General features: G+C 40.0%; 1 protein-coding gene across 2 annotated transcripts in view; it reads left to right on the forward strand.

Moving 5' to 3' along the window:
• slc4a4a (solute carrier family 4 member 4a) overlaps window positions 1-14,676 on the forward strand; it is an 87,254-nt gene extending 72,578 nt beyond the window's left edge. Inside the window, exons 21-27 of one of the 2 annotated variants that reach the window (XM_034090524.2) lie at window positions 3,422-3,494; window positions 4,200-4,268; window positions 4,389-4,562; window positions 6,166-6,327; window positions 7,230-7,326; window positions 8,322-8,401; window positions 12,192-12,280. In XM_034090524.2, coding sequence (XP_033946415.1) covers window positions 3,422-3,494; window positions 4,200-4,268; window positions 4,389-4,562; window positions 6,166-6,327; window positions 7,230-7,326; window positions 8,322-8,365 — 619 coding nt within the window. In that variant the 3' untranslated portion in view covers window positions 8,366-8,401; window positions 12,192-12,280. Of the gene's footprint in view, window positions 1-3,421; window positions 3,495-4,199; window positions 4,269-4,388; window positions 4,563-6,165; window positions 6,328-7,229; window positions 7,327-8,321; window positions 8,402-12,191 lie in introns of both variants that reach the window. The other variant, XM_071204337.1, reaches the window with a different exon arrangement.
• The last annotated feature ends 731 nt before the right edge of the window (window positions 14,677-15,407 follow it).

The following is a 15,407-nucleotide window of genomic DNA, read 5'->3' on the forward strand; positions in this document are numbered from 1 at the left end:
GCAGCCATGGCAGCCCCCACCACGCAGGGACAGATTGTCTCAGGCGATCCTTCACCCACGCCCAGAGCACGGGGCACTATGGGCCTGACCCGTGAGTGGTACAATCTGAATACAGTGGGACTCCCTCAGAAGGTGATAAACACTATTCAGAGTGCGAGAGCTTCCTCCACCAGGTCTCTTTACGACTGTAAGTGGAGGGTGTTTGAGGAGTGGTGCCTTCAAGAAGGGCACATCTCTTTTCAATGTCCTGTCGGGGTGATTTTATCATTCCTACAGGACTTGATCGATAAACACAGAGCTTTCTCCACGATCAAGGTGTACCTGGCTGCTATTGCTGCCTGCCATGTGGGCTTTGAGGGTAAAACGGCTAGCCAACATCCCTGTCTCCAGGTCGTTGGTGCCCTTATGGGACCTGGCAGTGGTTTTAAATGGGCTCAAAATGACCCCATTTGAACCCCTGGAAGGAGCTGACATGAAACATCTGTCACTCAAGACAGTGCTGTTACTGGCCCTGGCATCCGCCAAGCGGGTCAGTGATATCCATGCACTGTCTGTACATCCCTCATGCACTCAGTTCGCCCCAGGGCAAACGAGAGTGTTGTTGAAACCCAACCCTGCCTTTACACCAAAGGCGGTTGGTTCATGTACCCCAATTGACATTGAGGCATTTCCTCCGCAGCTGGTTTCCTCCGGGGAGCAGCAGCAGGATCTATTGTGTCCAGTCCGGGCTTTACACACATATATGGACAGATCAAAAGAGCTTCGTCTTAATGACCAACTCTTCGTGTCCTGGGCTAAACCTCACAAGGGTAAGCCTGTTACTAAGCAACGACTATCCCACTGGATCGTGGAGGCGATTGCTTTGGCCTATACGAGTCAGAATCTGCAAGCACCTTCGGGTCTGCGGGCTCACTCGACTCGGGGCCTGCTAACTAGCTCCCTGAAAGCGGGTGACTCCACTGTAGCAATAGCCTGCATGTGTTCTACAACATACCGTGCAATGGCTTTATCGACTTTTCCCTGGCTAGCAGTCCCTTGGTTAAAATCCAGCCGCTGTTGCTTAGGTGCAGGTGGAGTGGCGTCGGCTGAGTCTCTGTGGTCTTAGCTACTAGCTTCGTCCCAGCATGTTGTTTTTGCAGATGTTTTAAGAGATTTGAATGACTGGTTTGGGCAGTAGATAGGCTCTTTGACCCGCCAGGACACAACTTACATTTAACTAAAACGTTATTTTCTTTGTGCTCGACAAAAGTGAAATAGTGAGAATATCTCCAGGTGGAGAAACTAGACTTGAGCTCCGCCGCCGCCATGATAGTCTTGTTAGTAAACAACACAAACACGCCCACAGCCTGTCTCCGCATGTCACACAGGAAGTATTTAAGTACATTTACTCAAGTACTGTACTTAAGTACAGTTCTCATCTCTGTTCACCTGGCTGTTGACTATATAAAAAAACTAAAGCAGTAACGGAGTAACGCACCATGTCGTAACGGTAACTGAGTTACTGAATTTAAAAAGTAATGCCTTAGACTTAGAGTACTAGTTACTGCCAAACATAACGGCGTTACAGTAACGCGTTACAGTAACGCGTTACTTTGTAACGCGTTAGTCCCAACACTGGTAGGGACATACTGTCACAAGCGGGGGGGGCGATCTTTCACCCACACCCAGAGCGCTTGGCTCTATGGGCCTGGCCCGTGAGTGGTACAATCTGAATACAGTGTGACATGAAGCTGACCCTGGCAGCTGCCAGGCGAGCCAGTGGCACTCATGCTCTATCTGTACAGTCTTCATGCACTCAGTTCGCCCCAGGGCAAACAGAGTGTGGTTGAAGCCCAACCCTGCCTTTATCTTAAGACGGTTGGTTCAGGTACCATATTTGACATTGAGGCATCCTCCCCGCCACTGTATTCCTCCGGGTAACAGCGGCTGGATTTGCCGTGTCCAGTCCGTGCTTTATGCACGTACAGGGACAGATCAAGGGTGCTTCATCATAATGACCAACCCCTTGTGTCCTGGGCTAACCCTTATAAGGGCAAGCCTGTGACTAAGCAACGGCTCTCCCACTGGTTTGTGGAAGCAATTGCTTTGGGGCCCATACGAGTCAGAGTTCGCAGGCACCCTCGGGTCCGCGAGCTCTTTCGACTCAGGGTCTGGCTGCATCCTGGGCTCTGTCCAGGATGTCTCCCATCCAAGACATTGGTGCAGCGGCGAGCTGGTCCTCGCCGCTCACTTTTGTCCGCCTCTTAACAGGCTGGACGTTCTGCTCCCAGTGTGACTCAAGCAGTGCTGGGCACCTGGTTGAGTCAGAGCTCTACCTGTTAAGTTCTGGTTGGTTTGGTGATTTTCGAGATAAGCTCGTCTGACAATACGGGAGCTACAGTATCCCATAGTGAGACATCGAACGGAGTGTTATAAATGAGAACTATAGGTTACTTACGTAACCCCAGTTCTCAGAGTAACATGAAGTGAGATGTCTCACCAGACGGCCCTCCTTGCTATGGTGAAGCGAGAAGAGGTGCTTATTTTGAATGACGCATGCGTCGTGGCGCAGGCTACTTATAGGGGGTGAATTCCCTGACGTTGACGTCAAGATCACCAGCCAATCAGGATTGGCGTAATGAGATTGATGCTTCTGTTTTCTCCGCGATGAGGCGCATCCCATAGTGAGACATCTCACTTCATGTTACTCTGAGGACTGGAGTTACGTAAGTAACCTATAGTTTTGTGATGTCTTTTATAACTAACACATAAACCATGGACTAAAAACAAGAAATATCTCGTAATAAACTCAACTGTAACTATTTTATTTAGGTTGTGAATTAAGCTTAAAATATATTTACACAGAAATCTGTTAAATTGTTAATATTATCTCCCCGTTAAAAGCACAAAGGGAAGTGAATTAAAAACATATTACAGAAATTGCACTTTAAAGAAACATGTTACAAAAAAAACAATATTTTCTTTTTATCCCTTTAGAGTTTCGTAAGGTACAATTCTCTTACTCTATGTACACCAGGTAACTTGCAATAAGAAGGTTAAAACATAATGTTTTGGAACATGTAACTTCATGTTCATTATGAGACAGTTAAGACACTTTTCTTGGTGTTTTCTGAGTTGTTTTTTGTGTTTCTGTTGGGAGACGTCCCCGGAGCGTCCTGAGGTGTCAGCTGTAAGCTGAAATAACAAAGTCTTGAAACATCTACAACAACTTTGAACTTCAACAAATGTTGGGGGTGTTTTTGTGTTGGCTTAACTGTATGAGATTCAGGAAATGGTTGATATCCTCAAGTAATCAACACTATTATTATTATTATTATTCAGGCTTTTATGGGATCTTGTCATTGTAGGAAAGAAAGAAAATCATCCCAAAAAAATAAAATAAATTAAACACGATGACTGAATTATTCTCTCTTTTTTGCAGAGAGCAGAGGGTCACTGGGGTGGCTGTGTTCATCCTGACAGGACTGTCTGTATTTATGTCTCCTATCTTAAAGGTAATTCATCATTGTGTCTACATGTGTAAGCTTCAAATGTATTCTTCCCAAACCTTTAGAAATCAGTGCAGCAGATGTTGGATATGACCACCAAAATGATGAATGTTGCTTGAGTCCCTGAAAGACCATTTTGTGTGTGCTTACTGCCCTGTCAAGTTGTCATTTCTCAATCAATAAAGCCCTTGAAAATGCAATAACTGCAACATTAACACAGACTAAAAACAGTTTGATCTGAAAGGTGGTTGTGCAACATAAAAGAGCATTCATATTTGTATAATCGACAGGACACAAAAATAAAGATAAATAAGCTTTTATTTCTGCATCTGTAAGTCCACAATATTCACACACTGAACTCTGATCTTGATGAGGTCATGATAATACTTCAAGATGAATAGAGATTAACAGTTTAAAATGTAAACGTATGCGTTGTTGTGTTACCATTGGGGTTCTATACAGGAAACAGAAAACCTCTCGGAGACATTGTTTGTATTAATATGTTATGTGTTATAATAGTTATTAAGGTTTACAAAACTAGCCCTTTTATCCCACTTATTCTTATTTTTGCATTTTTTTACAAGGTGATATTAGGATGATAGTTGGGTATTATATCGTATAAACAAATATTATTAATTACTGCTTCTATTACTCAGTGAAAGCTACACATTTGTTTAATGTGTATTCATTGTTTCTCTCTGTTTGATCTAGTTCATCCCCATGCCAGTGCTGTATGGAGTCTTCCTATACATGGGAGTTGCCTCTCTCAATGGAGTGCAGGTAAATGTTGCATAATAACGTCATAAACATAATACAGACACATGTCATGTAAGAGTTTCCAAGTAACACTGCATGCCAGACACTAGCTGTTTCTCTGATACACACTCTGTCCGTCTGCAGTTCATGGATCGTCTGAAGCTGCTCCTGATGCCAGCGAAGCATCAGCCGGACCTGGTGTACCTGCGACACGTTCCCCTCAGGAAGGTCCACCTCTTCACCTTCATCCAGATCCTCTGCTTGGCTCTGCTCTGGATCCTCAAGTCCACCGTGGCCGCCATAGTTTTCCCTATCATGGTGAGAGACAATTGTTTTAACGTTCAGCCAAAATAATAAAAGTGGCTACTGGCAATATTTAAAGGTTGCCCTTTCATGTAGTGTGTCGTATAGGTTTTTCTGCATGTAAATGGTCTGCAAACGCTAAAATCCCTAAGGTCCCTCCAGAGGGAGTTTCTCTCCCACACACTCCCCCCTGCCTGAAACGCCTCCATTGGACTCCTTTGTTCACTTTTGCGAGATAGTGACATCACTATGTGAAACTCGGGCTTCTATTGGCTAGCACTCCATCGCATCGTATGTGATAGGCTAAGGTGAAGGACATCTCTAAGCGTTTGACCAATCACAACAGAGCTAGCCAGCTAACCAATCAGAGCATACTGGGCTCTGGTTTCAGACAGAGGGTGAACAGAGGAGCTGCATTACAGGCAGTATGAGAATAATAAAGCGCTTTGGAAACATGTCACAATCAAGGAACACAATACAGATAACATCAGTGTGACTGAGAAGCCAGTTGAAGGTTGAATACATGATTTGCTGGAGAAAAGAAGCCTATGATTGATCTAAATTGTAAGGGCAACTGATCAAAATGTGGCATTGGAATCATTTAATTTGTAGTTGTTGTAAATCAGACACAACCAACTCAGGTGAAAACTCAAAACGAAAATAGTGCAAATAGCTAATGTGAGACGTCATTTATAATCACCACAAAAATAATTATCTTGTCTTTTTAAAGGATAAGTAAAAAAGTCTTGCACAATCATAGTGAATTATCACCCCGCTGAATCACTCTGTGTACAAACGATAGGCTCAATTTACGTGTTAGAGGATAATTTTTCAGTCAGACAACTCACGTGTTTCTTTAACATGTTTATTAGAAGCAGCATATAGTTAAGTTTGGCGACTAGGCTCGGGCATCATCACTCCATAGATATATATAGCACGATGAGTGATGATTAAATAACTAACCCCCGAGCCTACAGATGGAAGCTGGGGTGGAAGCTGGGGTGGAAGCTGGGGTGGTGGTGGGGCAGCAAGCAGCAGCGACGTAGAGGTAGCTGCGGCAATAGCAGCAGCAAGCAAAGCATGGAGAGAGATCTGGCAGGTTCAATAGTGCGGCATATTAAGGAGACTCTGTTTGGTTGTTTGCAGAGTGGCAAGGGGGAGTTATGTATGAATGCAGCATAAGTGCTCGAGTTGACTGCCTGAACTAGCTCGCAGGCTTCGCCCCATAAATGGTGATAAACCACAGCAACTGTTATGGTGTTACATAATTATAGTTCAGGGTCACTAATGCAGCACTCAAGACCATACTCACTGAGTGATTGTACTTGATGTTGTATTTATTCTATTAAGAGGTTCTACTTTTATCATGTGCCTTATTTAAGTATAAGTTTATAAAACAGATTAAACATTTCTTGACTGAAACCTATATAATGATATGGTTAGAAATACAACTAACCTGCTTGATTTTGGCTTTTAAATCATTAATCATTGAACATAGTATTTTTATAGTTTTGTATCAGTCTTTTTCATCAGCTCACATTTAAACTGATTATTCATTTGAACAAATGACTTCCAAAGTACCTCTTGAGTCAACTCTTATCCACCTGTTCTGCTTTAGATCCTCGCTCTGGTGGCCGTCAGGAAAGGGATGGACTACATGTTCTCCCAGCATGAACTGGGCTTCCTGGACGACGTCATCCCAGAGAAGGACAAGAAGAAGAAGGAGGACGAGAAGAAGAAAAAGAAAAAACGAGGCAGCATAGACAGCGACGCTGAAGACGTAAGGGGTTTGAGCTGAAATAGTATACACTGTAACGCACAAGCTAGTATCTTTGCAGAAACAAGCTTATGACTCATTTTGTACATGTAATGTGTTGCACATGACAGCCCATTTCCAAGTCCTAATGACCCTGCTCCAAACTCCCAGGTTTCTCTTTATTTAGCAGCATGTACCATCGACTATCCATCCACTGGTAATACAATCAGTGTAAAGAGAAGAGGGTTTAACAATTCAACATACTTTGAAATCTTTAAAACTGTACGTCCGGTCAGGGAATATAACTCTACATATGGCAATTAGTGCATTTTAAGCCTTTAAATAAGGGCTATTTAAGTGATTTATATTTACCTCAACATATTTTTATTTGACAGAGTTTCTTTCCCAATTTATGTCAAGGGAAAGGGTCTTTTTGGGCCCAGTGACATCAAGTGACTGACTCTGGTGTTTAAATACCATCAGGTTCATTTCTCCTCAGAAAATTCACTCGTGGACATTGCATTTTGTGAGTTTTTAGTTTTCAAAGATCCAGTTCAATAAGATGAAGCCAGTTTAAAAAATGTAAAGAAAATATGTAAAATGTATTTTTGTAAGATCAACTCAGTGTCTCTACTCTAACATGATTCAAATTGTTATTAGATATAAAGATCGATGTTCCTAAATGAAGCTCCATCCCCTTACATCCTTACAAACAGACAGAAAGGTTGATCACATCACGGTGATATGATTGAACCCACCACAAAATGTTTCCATGTTGCATTGTCTCTTTCAGTTTCGAGAAGCATGGAAGTATGGAATGGAGCCAGAGATCCTAAGCGATGTTTAGCAATGTTTCCTTAAAGAAAAGGTTATCAGGTTTTGTGTGTAGGTCCCGTCTCAGGATGTGTGTTTCCTCTGTCCAACAGTCTGACTATCCTCCTTACAATGAGAAAGTTCCCAGCATTAAAATCCCCATGGACATGATGGAGGAGGAGCCTTTCTTAGGTGATAAGGCCTCCGACAGTGAGTAGACCCGAACTACCTGCAGCGGGGGGGATACTTCTTCCTCTAAAGCACTGACTGACTCCTGCTCTGCTTCCTCATTCAGTGTCTCTGGTGGCTTCCAGAGTTTATCTTTCCTCTTCGTCTTTCACTGATGTTCATTATTTCATTCTCTTTCTTCTTGCAACTGCAGTTTTGCTTTTGTTCAACATGCAATGAAATGAAATAACTTTCTCCTGCTTTTAAACTTTTCTTCTTGAATTGTGATGCTATGTTTATATTTGTCTTTTGACTTTTGCATTCTTGCTTGACCTAACCTTTTTTCCCTTCTGCTTAATATATTCATTGTGGACTTCCTGGTTCATTTGGTTTTAGACTTAGTTTTAGTCATCACAGTTATTTAAGCTATGCATAAAAGAGCCTGTACGACTGACAGTTAGCACACCTACATCATTCTTGACTTATTATGTAACTTTTTGGTTAATTAACAGTTAATGTTTGAACAAATCACCATTTACTACATTAAATTAACTCACTAGCTTTGTTTGTACTTTATCACTACAAACTATAGTAAAAACATTAGTATTATCTGGTATTTTTAACAACCAAAAAGTAGTACAAAATGTCTTTTTTACAGAAGTATTTATAGGAATATACACCATAAACTGACAAGGAACCCCTACAACTGAAATTGTTAACTGCACCTTAAAACACTTGATAATAAGCTTTTGAACTCGGTTTGATTTCGGTTTTTTGGCTTTTCTACTAAATGTAGGAAGTACTGTCAAAAATGTAACATGGACGATCTAATCTATTCTGAACACAAGTTGTCAATCCAACCTAAACTCTTGAAGCAGCTGATAACACCTGCTGCTTCCTTCTTTCTGCTTCAAACGGTTTTTCATTTTAATCATCTCTCTGTAATCGATTAACTGATTCGTCTGATTGATATTCAACTTTTTAAAACTTGTGTCATAGCCACATGCAAGCTAAATGCTATTGGCTTTCATCTGCAGGAGAGAAGTCCACATCATCCCTTGAACGACACACATCGTGCTGAGCAACTTCGCTACTACCAGGCCAACTACCTGTCCAGGTGAGATATGAGAGAGTGCAGCTCAACAGGCCGCATACAATTATGAAGAGGGACAAAGCTAAATATAGGCAGCTCTGATTTACCTTTTCAATTCATTCTTTGATGACTGTGGCATTAAAGTCGCAAAAGGTCAGAAGGCAAGCTAACTAACTATGATAGCCTGATCTTTAAAGGGCGGCTTTTAACTTGTAGTATTATGATTATATGGTGAAAATGGTTTAGCTGCTAAATGCTCCACAAAAGGTCTTTAATTAATTCAGTTGACTTCCCGAAAGGAACTGCCAACTGGGGGCTACAATATTTATATTTTACTCATTGTAGAAAGCTGAAATTGTGTTTAATTATAAATGATATTGTAATCTTGCCAACACACATTCAGATTAGAAGTATGTTACCTGCTGAATAACAGAAATGAATTGCTTCAAATTAGTACAATGTAAATATATGTATTCAGTAATTGTTTACTTTTTTTGCAAAAAACTTAAACTGTTAGTTGGTTCAATGATATATGCCTCTATTTGACTCCAACGTCTTCTAACTCATCATCACATTTTATTTTCCATTCTGACAAAAGCGACGAGGCACATTTAGGAAATAGAGAGAAATATTTAGAGAAATCAATGATAGATTCCAGTCTTTTTATGAGCACTGACCTCGTCACTACATGAATGTAAGTGTATGTTGCGTGATAAATATACACTGTGCTCACTGATATGAGCTTAAAAGGAGACAATCAGTTTTCAAGAGGCAAAACAAGCCTTGGTTTTTGGGCAATATTTAAGAGCAATTAATTAATGAGATGTTCAAGAAGAGATTAGATTTCCCCATCATGACGTCCAGGGTCCACTGTTATGCTCCGGAATTACACAATCTGCTCTACGGTTGTTGCAACGGGATTAGTGTTTTGGGACAATGTGTGAAAAAGCAGCTGGGAACACAGCACATCTGTGATGACGACCAACAACTGCACAGGATTTGTTTTAGTATTTGGTTTGGTCACATTTTATCACTTTATTTGATGACAATATTGCGGTCTAGATAAACATAATTTTCTTTTCTTTAAATAAAAATGTGCTTAATATTGTATGTACTTGAGCGTTAATTGAATCTGAAGAAAAAATGTCCTGTCCTGACATGATAACACTTTTAATTAAAATAAAAACGTTTTAAAAATATTTTAAATACATTCTATTTATTTGATGGTCATTGGTACTTTTTACATACATAACTGGAAGTAAAGTGTGATCAATACAATGAAATGTTGTCCAGGTCCTTGTATATGAACACATACTTGGCCAATGTAAATGATTCTGAGTTTGATCTCATGTTATACTTTCAGATATCTGGCTACATAGCTGTGTCAGTGATGTGTAACGGGGCATCAATCATGTTGTGATGACATTAGGGTCTAATAATAATAATAATAATAACTGAGATTTCTATAGCGCCTATCCCAGGAATAGGGCGAGTACACACAAAACAAAACAAAACAAAGGTCAGACAGACAAAACAACAGATCGATTTAAGGGCCGAAAGCCTTGATGAACAGATGGGACTTGAGGGCCCTTTTGAAGGCGTCCAGTGTGGGGATGTTGCGAATCTCCGCAGGGAGAGCGTTCCAGAGGGTGGGGGCTGCCACACTGAAGGCTCTGTCCCCGAAGGTTCTCAGTTTGGTGCGGGGGGTGGTAAGCAGGCCAGAGTCTGAAGACCGCAGGTTCCGGGGTGGGGCATGTGGGTGGAGGATGTCCGATAGGTACTGGGGGGCAAGGGCATGGAGGGACTTGTAGGTCAGGAGGAGGACTTTATAAGTTATGCGGAACTTGACCGGCAACCAGTGGAGGTGGATGAGGGTGGGAGTGATGTGCTGCCACGGCTTTGTGTGTGTGAGGACCCGAGCTGCACAGTTTTGGACATACTGGAGCCTGTCCAGGGTAATCCTGTCAAGACTGAAGCCAAATTGCTTTTAGCTCATATGACATCAGAAATCAGCAATCCACAATCTCTTGTTTTATTTCTGCCTTAAGACACCAAAAGAGAACTCTAATGCAGACAGTCAAGTATGCATAATAGTATTTGCATTACTAATGATAATTTCACTTTAGTATTCAGTGTTTAATCATTTTGTGCAAAGATGGCACTGTTTGTCAGAGCACTTCATCCTTCTGGGATTTCATGAAGAACAGCTCCAACGCCTGTGTGTATGGGAACGCCTCTGGTGCTGGTCCATTAACTGCCAGTGTTTCCCACAGATCTGAAATATATTTGGGGGGGTGGTGGTAGCGGGGGGGGTAGCCCCTATAGTTTAAATCTACTACCCACACATGAACACATTATTAATTTATTTTTGGTTCATTTATAGTTGTGAGTGTGTCTGTGCTCCTGAATCAGCCTCTCCTGTCTCCCTCCTCTTCCCCCTGCTCCTCTTTGAGGCAGAAGCAAAGACTAGTTTTCTCTCAACAAGTTTTAAAAGTGTATCTTACCTTTTTATTTATTTATTCATGCATATTTTACTAATCACATTACATTTCATTTAGCTGACGCTTTTATCCAAAGCGACTTATAATGACCGATTACAGGGACATTCTCCCTGGAGTAACTAAGGGCTAAGTGCCTTACTCAAGGGCACACTAGTGGTGGTGTTCCTTGCGGGATTTGAACTCACAGCCTTCCGATCTTCAGCCCACCTCACTATCCATTAGACCAATCACTACCCTCTCAAATGGAAATATGTGTTTACATAAATGGTGACCACACCGTTTGAGACCCACTGAGAACTTAGACTAAGTTAACTATCTAAACACTCAGAGAGTCCTTTACCTCACCTGAGCTGAGCTTATCCCGAGCTTGAATGACACACAGAGACCAATCAAGGGCTTTGATTTATGGTCTGTATGACAGTGGCCATGTCGGCAGGCCACATCATGTAGACAGCCAGTCACCCTGTGTGAGGCAGGCCACTTAACAGGCCAGAAGGAGGCGAGATCAGAGCAAGGGAGCGAGGGATCATTGTCCACAAGTTAATTGATCGCAGATGGCGTCGTGGTCACGGACGAATACACATGTTTTTAATAAAAAAAAAACAAAAAAAACCTAAATGGGTCGCGAAATATACTTGGTCGACCGTTAATATACCTGGGCGGCCCGCCCAAGTATAGTCTATGTGTGGGAAACCCTGGTATTACTACCCAAAGTGCGAATAACACTAAAACGTATGTATGCTGACACTAATGATGAAACTGTTGTTCCAACTCTTGTAGTTTTGAAAGATGTTTGTAATGTTACGTTACGTTTCTGTTTAGTTCAGTTGAGTTTTTTTGTATCTATAAAAGCTAATTTCTATTGCAAAATATAACAACAATTGACCCATCCAAGTTGTAATGAACCAGAACAATCCTTTCAAAAGAACATCCTGACATTGTGGACTTATTGTGTGTCTTATTCACTGTTTTGACGATCCTTGACGAGAAGATTGTTGCTACAGCTAGTTAGCCTAGCTTAAAACAAAAATTAGAAGCGGCCCTTAACAGCAAGCCTGCCTCTCTCCTAAACTTAAAACCCCTCACTTATTAACAACTCTAGTCTAATAAAAGTCGAACATGTGTATCACACTCGAGGCAGATTATACTTTCCAACAAAGCGAGACCAGCTGTTTTTTCGCTCTTTATGCTAAGCTAACTAGCTGCTGGCTCCAGGGATAGTGTATTTTTCAAAATATCAACTATTCCTTTAATTATAACATTACACTACCATCCCATCATGTATCCAAACAATACATATGTTTGTGTTTCAGCCCTGAGATGAATCCCCTGAAGACTGTGCCTCGGATTACCATCGACATGGACCCAGACGATGATAATTCATTTTACTGGAAGAGCAGAGGATCGGAAACGTCTCTGTAGAGCACCGAACCACCGCCAGGCGACTCTCTCTTATTTCCCTTTTTAAAAAATATACATTTTAACTCCAAAATCCTCTCCACCATTTTCTGAATTTGTTCAAAGTATGTGGGAACGAAAACAAAGGGAAAACACTGAGGAAAATAAAACCACCTTATGTAAAACCATTTCTTATCTGACACTTTTGCTCACCTCTGCACTGTAGGCTGATAGCTCTTCCCTCTTCCTCTTTGAAACACTTCCCACACTTTCACAGAAATGCTGCAGCTCTTTGACCTAGCATGAAATCCCTCCCTGCTCCTTTTTATAAAAATATAAATATCATCGGTCTGAATTTTTTTATAAATCAATTTACTCTAATTACGATTTCCTGTAGCAGGAAAATTATGTTTTTTTGTATAGCTCTACCTCTTGTTTTAGATTAAATGCTTATTATAAACAAATGCAACATGTTGATTTTTGACGTGGCATGGGCTTTTGCTATTTTCTCTTTCCTCTTGAGAGTTGAAATGATTCAAGAGGTTCACTGTATTATAGCTTGTGACAGAAATGTGTTTAAATTAAATATTTGAAGTTAATTAACAATGCATAATATATGATGCAGATGAGGTAAATATTGTATTATCACTTTTTCATGTGGTTTTAATTCCTCCACCTTCTCTTTCTAATTCTCTCAACCTTTCTGTAACGTTTTCACTTCAAAACTTTTGTTACTCTTAAATCAAATCCTTTCTTTATCTTTTTTTTTTAAATGATTATTTTGTGTGTATGTTGGTAACTTTTTCTTATGTCCTTTTTCCCCCCTTTTGTGGGTAGAAAACAGTTGAGCGATACGTTATCATCAGAATTTCCTCAGCCAAACTTAAATAATACCTAGGAACGTATTTCATATAATCGCTTTTGCTGCACAAACTACTTTACCTAAGTGGCTTATAAGAGATCGATTCCGACTGAAAATATTATCGTGACGAGGAATTATGAGAAGGGAATCAGATCCATGTGAACTTCATGCAGCGGGTTTATTTCTTCTTGTCTCAGCTACTGTGGGAACTATCTGATGTGAAAATGGTATCACTTGTTTCTTATGTTTTATATATATTTAACATTTGTATTTTCTTCAAGTCTTTCCTTATAATAGTACTACTCAGATGCAGTACTGTGTGTACACCAGGGAGTTATTGGTCGCTGTCTTCATTATTTTCTGTACTTTGCAAAGTTTGCTTATTCATACGGGAACATCTGTGTGCAAAATGTCTCCTTAGGTTTTCATCCATGTCCAGAATTTGCCTTGAGTAGTTAAAACAAAATCTAGAAAGACTTAATGCCACACAGGAAGGTAGCATAAAAGGATAACTTCCTTTACATTCAAACTAGCTAAAAGTCTATTTTATTTGAAAAATACACATTGAATTTGAGACATTTTGAATGGATACATGTTGGCTAGCATATCCTACACATACTGAAGTTAAATGATTAGCTTTAAGATTAATTTTGTTCTGGATTGTAGATTTTTTTGTCCTTGACATCTTTCTTTTTATTAAGGTGTAGCATTAGGACTATATTGTTTCTCGTCCAGTATGGAGAGGAATGATTACAGCGAACAATAACTCAATATGCTTGTACATAGACTTGTTCAAATCCAAACATCTCCTCAAACAAGGATTTATTATCAATCTGCTGAAATTAGGCAGAACATGTTGTACAAACTTTGTTGCTACAGAGCGCCCAGCTCGTCCACACTGTCACAGCCAGAGATAAAACGTTGACTTTTATTGGCCAGTATTACCAACTAAATCACTGTTTTTCATTACATTATCTCCACTTTATCTCTAAAGGGCACACTGACGCACTTTCTCAAAAGTAGGATTTCAATTCTTAATTCTTCTCTGTCTTCATCACCACTATAGAAATAAATTCAAACTGAGTGATTCATGAGCCGCCTTCCTCCTCTGTAAATCATGTACATATAAAGGCACTTCGGCTCAAACCAAAATGCAACAAGTTTCTTCGTACCATCGCGGTTTTTGTCTTGCAACTCGTTTTTGTTTCAGTTCATCAACCTAAGTACCAGCATCAGCTAGCCTACACTCCACATCAGTGTTTTTACTCGTCAGCTGCAGCAAGGGGACACAGCGTGTGGAGAACTGTTAGTTTAAAGTGTGTTGTTCTGTCAGCATGTCGGACACAAGTCGACAACATCAAATGAAGTATCTTGTTAATGATGTTAATTTTAGCCTACGGAATACATACAGTAATGATACAATGTTTCTTTTGATTAACGTTTTGTGACTTTTTAGAAACAGGTGAAATGGTTTATTTTAGAATTTATATTTTTCAAAATGAAATGTATATTGGAAATAAACTGAATTATCAAACAGTGATGGTGTGCTGCTTTTCAATCTGGTGGAAGAAAATAACGTTACATGAAAGAGAGCAAAGAAGATTTTGAATCATTTGAATTTATAAATATGCTTGATATATTACTCTGTTATGATACATTATTATATAGCTGAACAATGTCAGCATGGCTTTCATGTGGAATATGAACGGTAGCATAACGATTAATTTATTAATACATTAAAAGCATATTAAACAACTATTCTGTTATTTCGTTATCAATTCATGATTGAGAGTCTTAAATGTGATGATTTACTTATTTTCTCAGTTTTAAATCAATGCATTTTATTTTTACATATTTCTTCAACACATAACATTTCAACCACCACACCTTTAAGCTTTATCAAATTGTTGCATTTTTCAATAATTTATCTAAAATAATGATAATAACAAATAATCAACAGAACAATCATGATGTAAATCATTAGTTGCAGTATCTCAGTATGCACTACATTTGCTTACACCAAATAGATATTTTTGGAATGAGAAAAAACTGCTTATCTTCTTTGGGTCTTCATCTTTCTGCATATCAAAGTATAGTACATGCCATGAAAAGTAGAATGGTATTCTGCCCTTCTTGCCAGAGTTTTAGAAGGATAGCAGGTCCAGTGGCTCCCTCTAGTGTTTGCGCAGCTGCATCACAGCCTGCAGGACACACACACACACACACACACACACACACACACACACACACACACACACACACACACACA

This window comes from Pseudochaenichthys georgianus, chromosome 9, assembly GCF_902827115.2.
Source record: "Pseudochaenichthys georgianus chromosome 9, fPseGeo1.2, whole genome shotgun sequence".
Taxonomy (NCBI): domain Eukaryota; kingdom Metazoa; phylum Chordata; class Actinopteri; order Perciformes; family Channichthyidae; genus Pseudochaenichthys; species Pseudochaenichthys georgianus.